General features: G+C 32.2%; 2 protein-coding genes across 2 annotated transcripts; both read left to right on the top strand.

The window, feature by feature from the left end:
• The first annotated feature begins 2,297 nt into the window (after positions 1–2,297).
• Positions 2,298–3,181, top strand: LOC107481164 (transcription factor PRE6). The gene is made up of 2 exons (XM_016101379.3): positions 2,298–2,622; positions 2,712–3,181. Exons 1-2 carry the CDS (start codon positions 2,497–2,499, stop codon positions 2,862–2,864), a joined length of 279 nt encoding a protein of 92 aa, XP_015956865.1. The 5' UTR covers positions 2,298–2,496; the 3' UTR covers positions 2,865–3,181.
• A 10,742-nt stretch (positions 3,182–13,923) lies between these two features.
• On the top strand, positions 13,924–17,012 carry LOC107481235 (binding partner of ACD11 1). Its single transcript, XM_016101461.3, has 5 exons — positions 13,924–14,066; positions 15,247–15,371; positions 15,850–15,925; positions 16,038–16,148; positions 16,239–17,012. The coding sequence occupies exons 2-5, from the start codon at positions 15,259–15,261 to the stop codon at positions 16,665–16,667; spliced, it is 729 nt and encodes a 242-aa protein (XP_015956947.1). The 5' UTR covers positions 13,924–14,066; positions 15,247–15,258; the 3' UTR covers positions 16,668–17,012.
• Positions 17,013–17,627: the final 615 nt, after the last annotated feature.

Raw genomic sequence — 17,627 nt, 5'->3', positions numbered from 1 at the left:
GTACTTTATTTGAGTTTTCTTGTCCCGGTACATCTCAACAAAATGGTCGAGATGAACACAAATTCTGTCACATTCTCGACTCTATTCGTGCAATGCTTGTTTCTTCTTCGTGTCCTGAGCGTACTTAGGGTGAAGTTGTTCTTACTGCTATCATGTTATCAATAGACTCCCTTCTTCTGTTCTTGGTAACATTACTCCCTTTGAGCGTCTTTATCATACCTCCCCAAATTATAGTTCTCTTCGAGTTTTCGGTTGTGTATGTTTTGTTCTTCTTCAACCTCATGAATATAGTAAACTTGAACCTCGGGCTCGTATGTGTTGTTTCCTTGGTTATGGCACTAAACACAAGAGTTATCATTGTTGGGATCCTCTCTCTAAACGTATTTGTATATCTCGTCATATTGTCTTCTGGGAGCGTTACATGTTTTCTTGGTTCTCCTCTTTTGAGTTCATTCCTCCTACTCATTCATTTTTTTTCACTAACCCCAATGTTGATCTTTTTCCTAGTGATGATTCTACAGGTTCTATCTCAAGTCACCCTCTACAGCCTCCTGTTCTTCTGCCTTCTCCATCTCCTGATGATTTCAGACTAGACGACGATCCTTCTCCTACTGTCATGCCTCCTCCTTCCACTCATTCTTCTAGGGTAAGAAATCCACCTCCTCATATTTTTTATTATCATTGTTTTTGTATTATTCTTCATCAACATGAACCTAAGTCATTTAGAGAAGTCTCCACAAATCCAAATTAGCAACAAGCAATGCAGGAAGAAATATAGGCACTTGAAAAAGCACACACTTGGGATTTGGTTAATTCTCTTTCTAATCAGGAAGTTGTGGGAGGAAGATGGATATACAAGATCAAGACTCGCTCTGATGGTTCTATTGACCGTTATAAGGCACGATTGGTTGCTCAAGGTTGTACGCAAGAGTATGGTATTGACTATGAAGAGACTTTTGCTCCTGTTGCTCGTCTCACATATGTTCGAGCTCTTTTTGCTATTGCTGCAGTCAAAAAATGGTCTCTCAGTCAGATGGACATGAAAAATAAATTTCTTAATGGAGATTTGAAAAAGAAGGTGTATATGAAACCCCCTCCGAATTATCTTTGTCCTTCTAACAAAGTTTGTCTCCTTCGCAAGGCACTCTATGAACTTAAGCAAGCTCCTCGTGAATGGTTTAACAAGTTTAGCACTACCATATGCAATCTTGGTTTCACTTGCAGTCCTCATGAGATTGCTCTCTTCATTCGTAAAAGCGAACATAGAGTTGTTCTTCTACTTCTGTATGTTGATGACATTATCATTATTGGAGATGATATTGATGGTATCTCTGATCTCAAGGCATCCTTTCAGCATACTTTTGAGATGAAAGATCTTGGTTCTCTCAACTATTTTCTTGGTCTAGAAGTCATATCCACCGATAATGGCATCTATCTCTCTCAAACTAAATATGTTTCAGATCTTCTTGCTAAAGCCGGAATTACACTTAGTCGCACTGAGTTTACTCATCTTTTCGATTTATTCTTATGAATGACACTGTTTTGGATAATTCTACTCTTTATTGACAGCTAGTTGGAGGACGTCTACTTAACTGTCAGCCGACCAAACATCGCCTATTCGGTTTATGTTCTTAGCCAGTTTTTGTCAGCTCCTCGTACTACTCACTATGCGGTAATTCTTCGCATTCTTCGCTATATTAAAGGCATCCTATTCCATGGCCTTTATTTTTCTTCCCATTCATCTTTATCCCTTCAGGCGCACTCAGATGCTAATTAGGCTAGTGATCCCACTAATCTTCCTTCCACTACTGATTATTGTTTGTTTCTTGGCGACTCTCTTATTTCCTGACGAGTTAAGAAGCAAACATTCATTGCTTGATTAAGCACAGAAGCTGAATACCGTACTCTCGCTGACACCACTGTTAAAGTTATCTCGATTCGTTGGCTTCTCAAAAACTTAGGTGCTTCTCAGTCATCCCCAATTGATATTTTTTGTGACAACTGCATTGCTATTCAGATTGTCCATAATTAAAATTTTACGTGTAGTTTTTTTCACATAAAATTGATAAAAACAACTGCACCATGGAATATAAAGGATCGAAAAATTGTATTTTAGGCAATAATTAGTTATTATTTGATTTTTTGTTTCTACAACAACATGAGCGACCCCTTCATATTTGGTGATATATTAAAGAAAAGTTAGTTCTGTGGTAAGTGAAAATTGAAAATGTTTTGGTCCTTAATTAAAATAAGAAGAAGGAGAAGAGAGAAGGAGTGAGAGTGACTAAAAGGAGAGGGTCCCTAGTGGGTAGTAGAAGAAAGAAGAGAGTTGACACTTGCCACTCTCCCTCATCAACAACTAACACTTGCCACTTGCCACTTCACCACATCATACATTACTATTTCATCTATATCCTTTTCTCCCAACCTCCCCTGCTATATATTTACTTCCATGCACTTTTTATTCTCCTCTTCATCATTCTAATTTCGAACACAATGTCCACCAGAAGATCCTCTTCCGCTGCTCCAACTTCCGCCGGGATGACCGATGCTCAAATCACCGATCTCGTCTCCAAGTTGCAACAACTCATCCCTCAGCTCCGCTCTACGCATTCCGACAAGGTCCCACAATGCAACCTCATTCTTCTTCTTAATTAAATATATACTACTATTTCTAATAACAACCAACTTAATTCATTATTATTCTATAGGTTTCTGCGGCAAAGGTGTTACAAGAGACTTGTACCTACATTAAGACCTTGCATAGAGAGGTTGATGATCTTAGCGACCGATTGTCCCAGCTTTTGGCCAACACAGACTCAAATACCGCACAAGCAGCCATTATTAGGAGCTTACTTATGTAATAATAATGCTACTACTACTAATATATAATTAATTATTAATCATAGAGTTAGTTAATTAGCATTTTTTTTTAGTTACTACTCCTTCTCTGCTCTCTGCATGTGTGTCCCATTAGTAGTACACTACTGCTTTAATTTATTATTATCATCATCCTCTCTTCTTAGTATAGGGTTTGCTGCTGTTTTTTTAGACCTAAGCAAAAGGCTACTACCATGGGCTCCATCTTATTAGCCCCCACCCTAGTTTTTTTTATCACAAACTTTGTATGTAATAGCAATGACTTTGATCGGAATATATATTATTATTGCCTTAAATAAAATCATCATTTATATTTAAAAAAATAATAGTATATGATCAATAAATATTATTACTTTTATCGTATTTGATCCATAATAATTTGTATTTAAAAAAAACATATAATTTGTATTTATCTTTACTAAAATTTTATTCATTTGAATTAATATATTTTTTTCATAATTTTTAGAATTTGTAAATATTAAATTAGCAAAATTTACTTGTTAAATTTTTATTATTTGTATTGGTTAAATGATGGCAAAAAATATTAAAAATTATTAAATTCTAAAATTTTTTCCTAAATATAAAAATTTTATTTTAAGGCACATTATATATCTTTCCTATATTTGTTCTTACTTATGCCATCTATCTTACTAGTGAACACTCATTACACGAATTTAAATCTGGACCTCCATAGAATTTTTTTATTATATTTTTCAACTTAATTGATTAAAAATTAATTTTTTTAATCTAAATTCTATTTAAAAATGTATTACTATGTCTAATATGCATACATAAAATAAATTCGAATTTCAATAATTATTTAAACAAACAAATAAGATAATCACTTGACCAATTAACCCAATAGACTTTTTAAAGGGTGTAAGAACATTGATTCAATAAATGGCAGATGTAGTTATCAAGCATCAAAATAATTGGTATTTAATCAAATTTTGGAGGCTACAAGGTACTTGGGTTCCATCTTAGTATTGTTAGTAATGTAAGTTATGAGAGAAAGAATGAGCGGTTTGGGAAGGGACCCAGAGGCAATGAAGGGTGAAGTGACACTAGTCGCCTAATACATGTGACATTGCCCCCACAAAGCATTTTCGGTTATTTGTTTGTTGGCTGCCAACCCGTGATATTTTCAGTCTTGGACCACTCTGCATATATATAAAATGATATTCAATTAAAATAATAAAGAACTCACTTTGAACCTTTACCGGCGTAGCTACATTCATTTGCACCATATATACATGTATGCGGATAATATGATAAGATAGATCTACTTATATTGTTTTTACTTTTAAAAATATAATATTATTTGTATATTTAAATTCATATATATAGAAAAATTCGAACTCGTAACTTGTAAATAAATATAAAAAAATTATGTCATTTGAGTTATAACTCATTCACAGTTAATCACTAAAATTAATTCTTATATTTTTACGAGTATGTATTAACTATTCAAATAAATTATATACCAAATTCTCTACGCACCCAATCCACACCCAGCACCTCCACTCGTTACTGCGTGTCACTCTCTTCTATCTTTTGAACACTCTCAATTCTTTAATTTAATCTCTTCACCTTACTTCCATCAATTTTCTTACCACTGTCACTGAATCTCTTTTTCTTTTTCTCTTTCATCACAATCACATTCTCTCCTCTGCGCAGCGAAGAGACTGAGAAGATGAGGCGCGAAGAAAAACAAAGAAAAGGATGCAAATGCGGTGAGGAACAACAAAGAAGAAGATGCATATAGCGGATGAAAACAGTGACCGAGATAGGAGATGCAGCAGAAAGTTTCTTTATTGTGAAAAGATTTAGAATTAAATTTTTGCTACATATAAAAAAATAAATTTAATATAAGACTAAAAAAAGCCTATACATATACTTTAAGTTTAAAAAGAAACGTTTATCTAAAGATATATTAAAAATATAATTATTTCTATATTTTTTTTATCAATTTGATCTTTTTGAATGAATATTTTTATGACCATCATTATATATTAAGCTTAATTACAAAGTGGAATATAAATAATTAAATATATGCAAATAAAGTAACATTTTTTTTCCCGAATCTCTTAGAGAATCTCATATATTGGCAGCTCTACGTGGAGAAATTAAATAGTTATGCTTGAAGACAAAATAACGCATGGGTATATTTTATTGAGTGATGCCGCTATGCATAGACACAAGAAGAGAAAAGAGGAGAGAGAGAAAAAGGGACCGTGCATTTAACCATGGAGCAGTTTGGGTTTAAATTAAACTTTGTTATTAAGAAAAGTGCATATGTTACGAGACCTTGCTAGCTCTACTGTGAAAATGGCAACGAGGGTTGCGTTCGCTCTTCTATGTATTGCATAATTGACTTGGTTTGAATTGTTGAGTTTTTCTATAAGTGGTGGAGTGTGTGTATGTACTTGTAATCTTGTATAATCCAGCATTGTTTAATGAGCTTCAAGAGTGCATGTCTTGAGTAGGGTTAGACCAAGAGCTAAGTTAATTAGCTTACTAAGCAAGTTAAGATATACTGGAATAAAAAAAATGAGCTGCTTCTTTTTTTTTTTTTATAAAGGCAAAGTACACTGCACTCATCAAAGTCACATTTCATAGCTTCACATATGAGGAATCTATATCAAGTAAATAGTCAAATTTTATCTCTGAAAATAATTTATTTTTTAAGTTGGTTTTTAAAATTTTAATTTTTTTAAATTAAATTTATTCTTTAAATATTTTAAGTTAATTAGGTTAGTTTTTTTGTCATTTTCTTTATTGATAGTGTTAAAATTTACTAATGTAACATGTTAAATGGTACCACAACATACACCTATATAAGTCTTAATAGACTATTAACATAATAAGTTTATAAAATTATATCAAATTAAAATCTAATTAAAAAAAAAATTTGAGACATTTGAATCCTTCAATTTAAGGTTGATTTGATCTAATTTTATAAAATGATAATGTTAATAATCAATTGGGACTACTTGATGTGTATTATGATGTTACTTAATGTATCACATCAACAAATTCTGACGCAATTGGCAATAGAAGTGATTGAAGAACTAACATGACTAATTTAAATCTTTAAAACTAAGGACGAATTTGATTAAAAAAATTTTGGAGACCAATTTAAAAAAGAGTGATTTTTCAGGACTAATTTAACTATTTACTATATTTATATTACACTTTTATTTTGATGGTTTTAATATAAGTAAATTATATCCAACCCTTTAAATATTAAAAAGTAAGGTACTCTTTATTACATGTTATATTATTATTGATTAAAATAAATTTACTTATAATGAATCTCCTTTCAGAAAATAAAAATAAACATTGAGATGACTTGTGCTACATTCTAACAAAGAAGAATCATAATTTTATTTTTTGAGAAATTTCTAGTCAAAACAAAGAACACAGTCTTAAGAGTATTGTATTCAAGAAAAGTGAAGGGTTATATACTATTCTACACAACAATTAATTTAAATTTGAAAATTGTATAGAAGATGTGTTGTATGATAAGGCTATGCAGCTAATATAACTAATTAGTTGTATCTTCAAATTAGTAGAATTATTACATAAATTTGTTAGAGTCTGAGATTTATTAGAGACTGTCAACTCATAGCATTAAATTAATTAGAAGAGTGCTAAATTAGTGTGATTTAGTTTTTCTATTATCTACAAATATAGAACTTGTCATTTGCAAGTAAATGAGATTAACCATATTTTTTAATTTCTCTCAAGTTCATTATACACTTTCACTCTTTTCTCATTTCCCGATTCAATTTTTACAGCATTATAGCAGATTTTATTACAGTGCAATGAACATGGATGTACAAACGGTGACATCTTGGTAGATCTCATCCATTGCAAGGTAGAGAGATCGTGGAATTAAGAATCTGCAATTGTGTCTAACTTTGACAAATTAGCAGAAAGTATGGTTAATCCAAAACAAGGCCCATATATGTCAAAATATGGAAACTCAAGTTTTTTCAGCCTCGGATCTTCAAAATTTGGCTCAATTGATGAACCAGCTAGCGATGATGCAAGAGCATATCACTCAATCTGTGAAATCAAGCACGAATTTGATGCAAGATCTGCATCTCCGTACTATCTTCATCCGAGTGAAAATTCAGGTATTTTACTCACTCCAATCCTCTAACTACACTGAATTACCACTCATGGTCTTGATCGATTTGGATATCACTAAAGATGAAGAACAAGCTCAGTTTTATAGATGGATCTTTACCAAAATCCGAGAAATCTGATTGCACGTTTGAAGCTGGGATAGATGCAGCACCTTTGTTCTGTCTTGGTTGCATGCTTCCTAAGTAGCGAGATTTTTCAAAGTGTGATGTGGTGTAATGTGGCATTAGAGTTGTGGAAAGATCTTAAGCACAAATTCTACGAAGGAGATTGGTTCAGAATCGTTGAATTGGAAGAAGAAATGTATATACTCAGCAAGAAAAGGAGATTTGTCAATTACTTCATTTTTTTACAAAGATGAAGGGACTAGGAAAGAATTAGAAGAGTTTTAACTGATTCCATCATGCAATTGTACTGGATCATGCACGTGTAGATTAGAGATTGTTAGAGGATACAATAAGCAGTCACAAGTGGTTAGGTTCTTGAGAGGCTTGAATGACGAGTTCGGAAATGTGAGATCATAAATCATCTTAATGAGACCCCTCCCTGATGTCAATACTGTTTTTTCACTATTAGTACAACAAGAAAGGTAAATGTCAAGTTCAGATCATGCAGAAAGCAAGATGTTGGTAAATGCTGCAACTGACAGCAACTTCAACACTAATAAAGGCAACATGAGCGTTCAAGGAAGAGGGAGAGGGCATGGAGGCAGAGGCCGTGGCTTAGGAGGAAGAAGAATGATCAAGAAGTTCTCTCATTGTGACAAAATTGGCCACTTGGTTGACACATGCTATCATAAGCATGGTTTTCCTCTACACTACCCGCAAGATTCAAGCTCAAGAACCATAAATCATGTCACTACTGATGATGAAATTGAAAAAATCAATAACTCTACTTTAGGAAAGAATAGTAACAATTTAAGTTCTCTATTTTTCAAAGAGCCAAAACAAGCTCTCATTGCTTTATTCTAGGATTGTGAAGAAGATTTTGTTCATAACTCAGAACTGGCAATTGAGGCACAAGCCTCATTTCAAGGTATATATCACATTCTTTCCTTAGCCAAACATAAATTGAAACTAAATGATTGAATTTTGGACAGTAGTGCTACTACACATGTATGTCTCTTTTTTCATTAAAATTTTTCAAATCCAATTGAGGCACAAGCCCCATTCTAAGGTATATACCACATTTTTTTCTTAGCCAAGCATAATTCGAAACTTCGTCACAATGATTGAAATTCAATTTCAAAAGAAAGTGAAATGCATAAGATCAAATAATGATAAGAAATTTATCAAAAGGTATTTTACAACTCAAAAGGTATTTTACAGCAAACCACCTGTGTGAAATCTTCACAACAAAATTGTATAATAGAGAAAAAGCACCAGAATATCTTAAACATGACGAGAGCTTTTCTATTTGAAAGTAATCTTTCTAAAAAAAATTTGCATTTAGCTACTGTTCATGCCATTCATGTTATTAATAGAATTTTTAGCTCCTCTCTGAATTTAAAATGTCCCTATCAAGTCATGTTTAATAAATTCTCTTACACCGAACATAATTTTTGGCTGTTTGACATTTACCTCGAATTTAGCTGCTCACAAAATCAAATTAGAAAAGAAAGCCAAACAAACTGTATTTTTAGATTTTAAGTTTGGTACTAAAGAGTATCTCTTTATAGATTTGCAAACTAATAAAAATTTTTTATTAGGAAGTGTCATTTTCTATGAAATTTTTTTTTCTTTTCACACTAAATATGTCCTTGACTCTTCATTCACTAACAATTTATCTACTAATAATGCTCAAATTTTAAATAATCGTACTTTACTCTTTGACGACACATTCAAATCAGCACATACACCCATTATACCTATTACAAATAATACATCACCTCGTGTTACAGGATCTGCTATTAGCACACCAAATCATGTTTTACATACACCTCACTCACAATCACATCTCACCACCTCATACACACCTCATGATGCACACACTAATCATACTCAAATTCTCGTTCCTCCTTCTTCTCATACATCCACTATTTCACCAACTTCAGCTCTTAGGAGATCATGTAGGATTAGAAAATCACCAACATATTTGTCTGATTTCCAATATTTTCAAACCAGTACAGCAACTCATAATGAATCCCAATCATCTTTCAAGGTAAGATATTCACTATTTCAATACATGTCCTATGATAATTTTTCACCTGCACACAAAATTTTTTTTTTAGCTATTGATTCTATTATTGAACCTCAAAGTTATGAACAAGCAATTCAACATGATTATTGAAAAGAGGCAATCAGATCAGAACTCAATGCTCTTAAAGTAAATAAAACTTGGACTGTTGCATCCTTACCTAAAGGAAAGAGAGCAGTGGGGTGCAAATGGATTTTTAAAATCAAACTCAAAACAGATGAGACACTGGAAAGATACAAAGTAAGGCTCGTTGCAAAAGGTTATACTCAAATTCCTGGATTTGATTTCTTTGACATATTCAGTTCTGTAGTAAAAATGTCTACTCTTCGAGTTTTGTTGGCACTTGTAGTGTCTAAGGGTTGGTTTCTCTACCAATTTGATGTCAACACTGCCTTTTTACATGATGATCTCTCTGAGACAGTTTATATGAAGGTTCCTTCAGGTTTATCAGCTCTCCCAAACAATGTTTGTAAGTTTGAAAGATCTCTTTATGGGCTCATCAAGCTAGTCGTCAATGGAACCACAAATTATGCTCAATTCTCAAAGCTTCATGGTACATTCAATCCAAGGCAGATACATCTCTTTTTACCAAAGGCACCAGAGATGGTTTCACTTGCATTCTTGTGTATGTGGATGATATGATTTTATCTGACAATAACATGAATGAAATCAATCGGATAAAAAAGGTGTTGGATGTTACAGTCAACATCGAGAACATAGGTAAACTTAAGTACTTTTTGGTTTTTGAAATCGCACGAAGCAAAGAAGGAATTGTCATGAATCAACGGAAATATGTTAGTGATCTCCTCCATGAATTTGGAATGACAAATGCCAAGCCTGCGACTACGCTAATGAACTACACTACTCCATTGTCCAAATATTCATGCACGGCATTAACTGACTTGACTCTTTACCACAGGCTTGTTGGGAGGCTGCTGTACTTCATAAATACAAGACTAGACATTTCATTTGCTGTCAACAAGTTGAGCCAGTACTTAGACTACGTTACAACAGATCATTTCAAAGCATCATGCACATCTTAAGATATATAAAGCGTGCACCAGCCAGCGGAATAAAGTTCTTTTCCACCTCATCAGATTTGTCGCTCACAAGATACTCAGATTCAGACTGGAGAACATGTTTAGACACAAGGAGATCCGTTTCTGGATTTTGTTTCTTTTTGGGTTCATTTTTTGTGTCATGAAAAAGTAAAAAGCAAACTACAGTTGCTAGATCATCAGCGAAAGCAGATTATATAGCTATGGCTTTGGCAACATGTGAGGGAAGGTGACTGAGTTACATACTTCGAGACTTTGATACCCCACTGAGCAAACCAATCACTCTTTACTGCGACAACCAATCCGCAATGCATATAGCCGCCAACCCTGTATTTCACGAAAGAACGAAGTATATCGAGATAGATTATCATACCCTGAGAGATAGAGTACAAGATGATTCACTAAAGTTACTGCCCATCCCCAGTAAAGAGTAGATAGCAGACGTGCTCACAAAAGGCTTAGCTCCAGGACCATTTGCATCGTTTTATCGCAAGCTTAGATTGTTGATATATGCATTCTAAACTTAAAAGAGACAGTTAGATGATAAGATTATACAACTCATATAGTTAATTAGTTGTATCTTCAAATTAGTAAAATTATTACGTAAATTTGTTAGAATTTAAAATTTGTTAGAAACTGTCAATTCATAACATTAAATTAATTAAAAAAGTACTAAATTAGTATGTTTTAATTTTTCTAATATCTACAAATATAGAATTAGTTATTTACAAATAAATAAGATTAATCATAATCATAATTCTATTTTTAAATTTCTGTTAAATTTATTCTGCACTTTCACTCTTTTTTCATTTTTCGATTCAGCATTATAGCAGATTTTAATCAAAATGCTTCTGAGTTTGTAATACTAATAAATAGAAATTGTGGAATTAGGTAATTATGATATTTATAAACACGATTATCCAAGTTCATCATTTATTCTATTTAAAATTTATTAATTGCAATGAATTGTATATTCACGATTGAAACTCATCAGTAATACATCATAAGATCATCCAAGTTCATAGGATGAAGTCCCTCCATGCAGGCCTTGCCATAAGTTAGAACCAAAATTGATGTTTATTGTAAATAGAAAAAGAAATAAAATTTGTATTTCAATCAAATGGATAATAATACTTTATCATATAATCGGACTATTTTGATAATGAGTTTTCCAATAAATTTTTATAAATTGTAAAAATAGTTATATTATAATTAATTAGTTAAATTAAATAAAAAATTAAAGTTAATCATAATAAATTAATTTATTTTAACTAATAATAATATGACATATAATAAAAGATAATTTATTTTTTAATATTGAGAGAGTTGAACAGATTTTATCTTTAATATATAAATATTAGGTAGGTAAGGTCGTTCGATCTTTGATCTTAGTTCTGAAGTTATTCGCAGGACCTTTTTTATTGCATAACTGAAGTTTTAAAGCTGAACACAGTGCTTTTAATATTTCAAATTTAATTGACGCCAAATCTACATATATTTTTGTGACTACTGGAGTACACATCAAATATCAAAATTTATACAAAAAAAAATCCAAAAATGGGCCTAATACCAACAAGGGCCTATTTATAAAAAAAATAAAAAAAGAAAAAAGAAAAATAGTATTATATATTTTAAAATGACTAAAAATAATTTATTGATATGGTATTTTTTTTGACGGAAAAAGAGTGTTGATTCAATCCATTGGTAGTAAAATATCCAGCATAGCTAGATTATATTTTTTAATTTTTTATAAGGTTTGATATTTTTTCCATTCATACCAAATTTAAATTGATAAGAGCCATCTTAACTAATTCATGAGCTATTCTATTTTTATTTCTCTTGACATGACTAAGAGAAAAATCTCAAGTCCTCCTAATGTCGCTAATGATGATTTTTTGATATGGTATATGAAATTATGGATAATACACATAAAAATTAGTCGTCATGAATTTGAACATCTTTATCGTCTATATAACTAAAAGTCTATTAATTATTATTATTATTATTATTATTTTACTAAAGATAGAAGACTCTTAGATGAGTATGAAAAATTATGTCATTTAAATTATAATTCATTGACTAAAAGTCTATTAATTACTCGATCGTATTTGATATTATATATTAAGACTACTTATTTAACAATTTTAACTTAATTAAGATTTATAAGTTGTAATTTGATATTTCAATTAAAATTTAGTCTAGTTCTTGGAGTAGGCGCTTACTATGGTTAGTAACACCGGAATCATTGTGAAGAAGTAGGGGTACTTAAAGGAGACTCTAATACAAAAGTCAACAAATATTTTAAAAGAGTGGAATTTTTTTTGGAGAAGTAGGGGGTACTTAAAGAAGACTCTAATACAAAAGTCAGCAAATATTTTAAGAGTAGAATTTTCTTTTACTTGAACTCGGATGCAGCTTATAAGAGGTACATAGATATGCTATTTGTATTAAGCCTCCACTACAAAAGAATGAAATTGATTTAGATGAAAAGTTATCTTAAGCCAGATTGGACATATTTATTTGGGCCTTCTTTGGTTCTGACTTTATTTGAAGGCACAGATAATGATGAAATTGATTTCTAAAAGTCTTGGGCCATTGACTTATAGATCCATGTTAGCAGTAGTAGACTAGTAGTACTGAAAATCTTGCTTAAACATATAAAGAGAAAAGCCCAGTCCAAATAAAAACATACAAAAAAAAAAGGACAATAACAATGGCTAGGTTAGTGTGTGTGAGTGGGTGTGTGAATGTGTAACTTAGGATTGAAATTGTCTAATTCATCAACAAAACAAAAATTTTTTTTTTAAGTTAAAAAAGTAAACTGATCTAGAAAGACATTTAAATCTTCAAAAATTTGAAAATACATTTAAATTTCTGACATTTTTAAAATTTGGATATATCAATTTCTTATATTCACTTGAGTTTGTGAAAATCAACGAAAAAAATAAACGTGACTTCTGTTGAATTGACCTGGTTGATATGAATACATATATAAGAGAATTTTTAAAAGAGGATAAATTAGACTCAAAAATTGATATCCAAATTTAAAAAAAAATTAAAAACTTAAATATATTTTTAAATTTTCAAAAATTTAAATATCTACGAACCAAAAAATTAGAGATTAATTTATTCTTTTCTCAAATATAAATTATCTTCTTTGATTAAAATTTAAGGAGTAACAACATGAGCAATCTCTATTATCGATGATGATGACAACAATGATGATGGTGATAATAAATATAATGTTATGTGCGTGCTTGTTTTGAATAGCTATTTTTTAAAAAAAATTAAAAATATCTTTAAGGAGTAAAATTATTGTACATTTTAATATAAAATTAATTTATATTTTGATATAAATATTAAATCTCCTATTTTATCTTTGAACTTTTTTTACATTATAAAAAAATATATTTTTTTATCAAATGATAAAAGTTATATTTTATAGAAAATGATCTTTATTTTAACTAAAATGAAATGTCTAAAATTATTAAAAGAAAACAAATAATATATCAAAATTAATCATGATCATCCAAAAAAAATGATATAATTATACGTACATGTAAAATAATTAAACTCTATTGATTAATAAAATATAAGAATGTTAAAAACTTTAAATTGTGGTTGCTACCACATAATAATGGGGATTGGAGATGAGAGAATGACAAGAGGGAACAGTTAATTGGTTATTACTTGTAGAAACCACACCACCGTCATCACAGTGTCTGGCTTGGCTTCCTCTGCTCAATTCGCTCATCTAAATTCTCCACCTTCTCTGAACTTGTACGCTACTCTCTTATCTTACCTCAATTTTTATTCTCTCTCTCTCTCTCTCTCTGTCGTTTATTATTAAAAATACTATTTTTTGGATTATTTTTTTATATTTCTGTGATTGGAAGTATGAACTTGGGCAATGAAGGTGCCCAGTTGGGTCAAGAAAGGGAATAACGATGTATAATTCAATCGGTAGAATAGTTCTTAAGGATCATAACTCGGAAAGAGGAATGTGGTTGGGAAATTCATCTAATGCTGGAAAATCAATGAGGAATTCTTAGATCACAAGATATTGGGGGTAGTAAAGCTATAGTCAAAGCACAAAATAGTATTGGGGGAAAATTTGAGAAGAATGGTGGTTGAAATTATGATAGTGGCTGGGTGGCCACAAGAAGTGGTGGTGGTGATTTTGGGTACTGATTAGTGGCTGAGGAATTGACGTGATCAATTTGGTGAGGTTGAGGTGATGGTGGGGGTGGATTGACAAAAGTATTTGAGGTTGGGGAGGTGGTGGCCGATCATTGAGGCAAGAAACTACCATTTCATAGCTAGTTGTATGTGTCCTGTATTGCTGTGTAGATGTAGGACAGTGACTTTCAGGATTGTGGCTGAAGAAATCGGTTTTTGGTAATTGCGATGCTATTGAAATGTCAGATTTGTTTGTCGTTAGGATTTTCACATCGCCTAGAGATAAGCCCTGGAAAGCCATTGTAAGAGTTTGGGCATCCTCCATTTCATGAGCTAACTTTTGGGAGTGAACTAAGTACATTATCCTAATATTTTTTTGGTGACTACATTCAATCCTAATATGGTATCAAAACTTATTCTCTATTTGTTAATTGGGATGAGTGTTTTTTAAGATCACTATAAACAGTATTAGTTTTTTGCTTCTTGTAAGTTGTAACACACTAGTACACTACAATATGATCATATTATATCAATATAGTTCATATTATCTTATGGCCTAGTATATTTAGATTCCTTCAATTAGCAAGATTAAACCATTTCCACCATCCATTTCTCTTATACTTCTGTATTTCTTCAATCTTTACTCTCTTTAATAAGAACAACTTGACTTACAATTCTTGTTTGTTTACCGTAGCTTTTAGGCCTATGTTTTATGATCCTCACCTTTTTTACTTGATTTTACCATTTCTGTTCCTCCGTTGTGTTCATACTAAACAAGTAGGAAACCAGAAACATGTCTAGTGGATATACCGTAGAAGTTACCAGTCTATCGCCAAAAGCCACTGAGAAGGATGTGTATGACTTTTTCGCATTCTCTGGTGCAATTGAGTATGTCGAAATTGTCAGGTAATACTTGATCTTTATCGCTTTATCAGGTTTGTAGCATGCTGTATCTTGTATGGGCTATGGGGTGATTCTTGATGTTCCCTTCTTTCTATTGTCCATAGTTTTTAAAGTGAAACTTAATTTCTTTCTTTTTGTTGCTTTGCTTCGGGTATATTTCAACTTGATTGCTTTGCTTTTTCTCAATACATGAATCAAATTCAGACATGATTCTTGACACAGTACAATGGTGTTGTTTGATTGATGCACCCGATCCCACCTAGAGTAACAATACTTTGTTGTTATTGTTGTAAAATGCTATAGATCAGACTCCAAAAAATGTTCATTTTGGATACGATTTTCAAATTTCCACTGGTACTGTGTTTTAATTAGTCATGACAGAGATGATTACTATTTCCCCGGTTGCTAATTCTTGCAGATGAGTTGGACCTAGTATGTTAAAATATGCTATAAAACTTGCTTATAATATTGTTGAATACAGGTCTGGTGATTATGCTTGCACTGCATATGTGACATTCAAAGATGCTTATTCCCTAGAAACTGCTTGCTTGCTAAGTGTGAGTATTCATCAAACTCATGTTCAGGACCGATGTAATTCTTAAGCTGGTCACTGATAAGTTATATGATTAATGTGTTGTGTATACCTTTCTACATAATTTGATGTGTTAGGGAGCCACGATTTTAGACCAAAGTGTATGCATTACTCGCTGGGGGCAGTATGAAGATGAGTTCGATCATTGGAACCGGCCATCCTATAACCATGACGACGATTCATCAACTGTATGTAGATGTATTTCTTTCATTTGTTTTCAACCACCAATGGTTGTAGCTTTCTATTGAATGTTCATGGTCTAGCTTGTCCTCTTTCAGACGCTACAAAGCCACCAATTTGTTTCCTCTGCCGGAGAAGTAGTTACAGTGACTCAAGAAGTTGTCAAGACCATGATAGCAAAAGGGTATGTCCTCAGCAAAGACGCATTAGCCAAGGCTAAGGAATTCGACGAGTCCCATGGGGTTTCAGCCACGGCAACAGCAAAGGTAGCCGAGCTGAGCCAGAGAATCGGCCTCACCGACAAGTTATCAGCTAGCTATGAGGCCGTTAGATCCGCCGATCAAAGGTATCATGTATCAGAAACTGCCAAGTCAGCTGCATTTGCCACGGGACGATCTGTGGCTGCAGCTGCGAACACTGTAGTTAATAGTAGCTATTTCTCTAAGGGTGCCTTCTGGGTTTCCGGTGCTTTAACCCGGGCAGCACAGGTTGCTTCCGATTTAGGTAACCGTGGAGCTAAAAATTGAGCCATTGCCATAAGTTGATAGCCATAATCATAACCATAATTCAACTCTCTTTTCTTGTTTATCTTTTTTCCCTGTTCTGAATATAGCTTGTTATTATAGTATTGTTATTAGTATAGCTATGCATGCTTCATATTTTGTATATACATATGAACAGCTGAACTTACTGCTTTATGTGTATTAGTATTATGATCTATTACAAGACTACAATGTCATGTGTAATTTTATTGTCTTGATGTGATTAGTAAGGTAAATTTAGCTGCATAATCATTTTTTTTCTCCTTAACAAACTATGCACCAAGGGGTGATGCAATAGAATTGAGCTGAGTCAAACAGCGTATGCACCCACATCAGTGCTCCTTACGTGGCCAGCAGAAATTGGGACACTTTGAATGCAAGTTAGAGTGACACTTAAATTCAACTATTCAACCCTACGATCTGGAATGTTCAGATCTGTAGATCCAATGGTCCTAATTAAATCAAACGTCAGATTCATATTCCAAATTTCAATGACCTCATACCCTTTGGGTAGAAAAGTTCCAGTGTAAGCGAGACCACAGATGTTGAATTTGGTTCCACGGCACTAAAATTATGTAACCCAAGTTGGTAATATAGAATAAAAAACAAAAAATGGTTGTTGATAAAAAATTGTTTAGTTTTTAAAACCGAGTGGCGAGTATTCATTGAGTAAGGATTTTTGCTATGACATTGATTAAAGACTTTAAAATAAGGAATTTAAAGAATTAATAAAAAGAGAAAAAAAAATTAAAACCTTTTCCTGCCAAACCCAATAATTTCCCATTTCTCACTTTTAGTTTTGATTCCATTGTACCAAAATAAAGTTAGACTGAATCACTGAATTGATTACCCAGCATTAGCACTCTCTTACAAAATAAGAGCAAATTATTTGACTAATTTCATAAAATTACACATGTGGTTAAGATACTGTTTCATGAACTTTTA

This window comes from Arachis duranensis, chromosome 3 (genome assembly GCF_000817695.3).
Source record: "Arachis duranensis cultivar V14167 chromosome 3, aradu.V14167.gnm2.J7QH, whole genome shotgun sequence".
NCBI classification, from domain to species: Eukaryota; Viridiplantae; Streptophyta; class Magnoliopsida; order Fabales; family Fabaceae; genus Arachis; species Arachis duranensis.
The sequence above is the reverse complement of the archived record's forward strand: the minus strand, read 5'-3'. Positions and strand labels throughout refer to the sequence as shown.

Excerpts from the sequence above, each read along its gene's own strand:
- LOC107481164 (XM_016101379.3), top strand. The coding sequence starts at position 2,497 with ATGTCCACCAGAAGATCCTCTTCCGCTGCTCCAACTTCCGCCGGGATG. Across the intron at positions 2,623-2,711 it reads GCTCTACGCATTCCGACAAG|GTTTCTGCGGCAAAGGTGTT; the intron begins GTCCCACAATGC and ends ATTATTCTATAG.
- LOC107481235 (XM_016101461.3), top strand. The coding sequence starts at position 15,259 with ATGTCTAGTGGATATACCGTAGAAGTTACCAGTCTATCGCCAAAAGCC. Across the intron at positions 15,372-15,849 it reads GAGTATGTCGAAATTGTCAG|GTCTGGTGATTATGCTTGCA; the intron begins GTAATACTTGAT and ends TGTTGAATACAG. Across the intron at positions 15,926-16,037 it reads AAACTGCTTGCTTGCTAAGT|GGAGCCACGATTTTAGACCA; the intron begins GTGAGTATTCAT and ends TTGATGTGTTAG.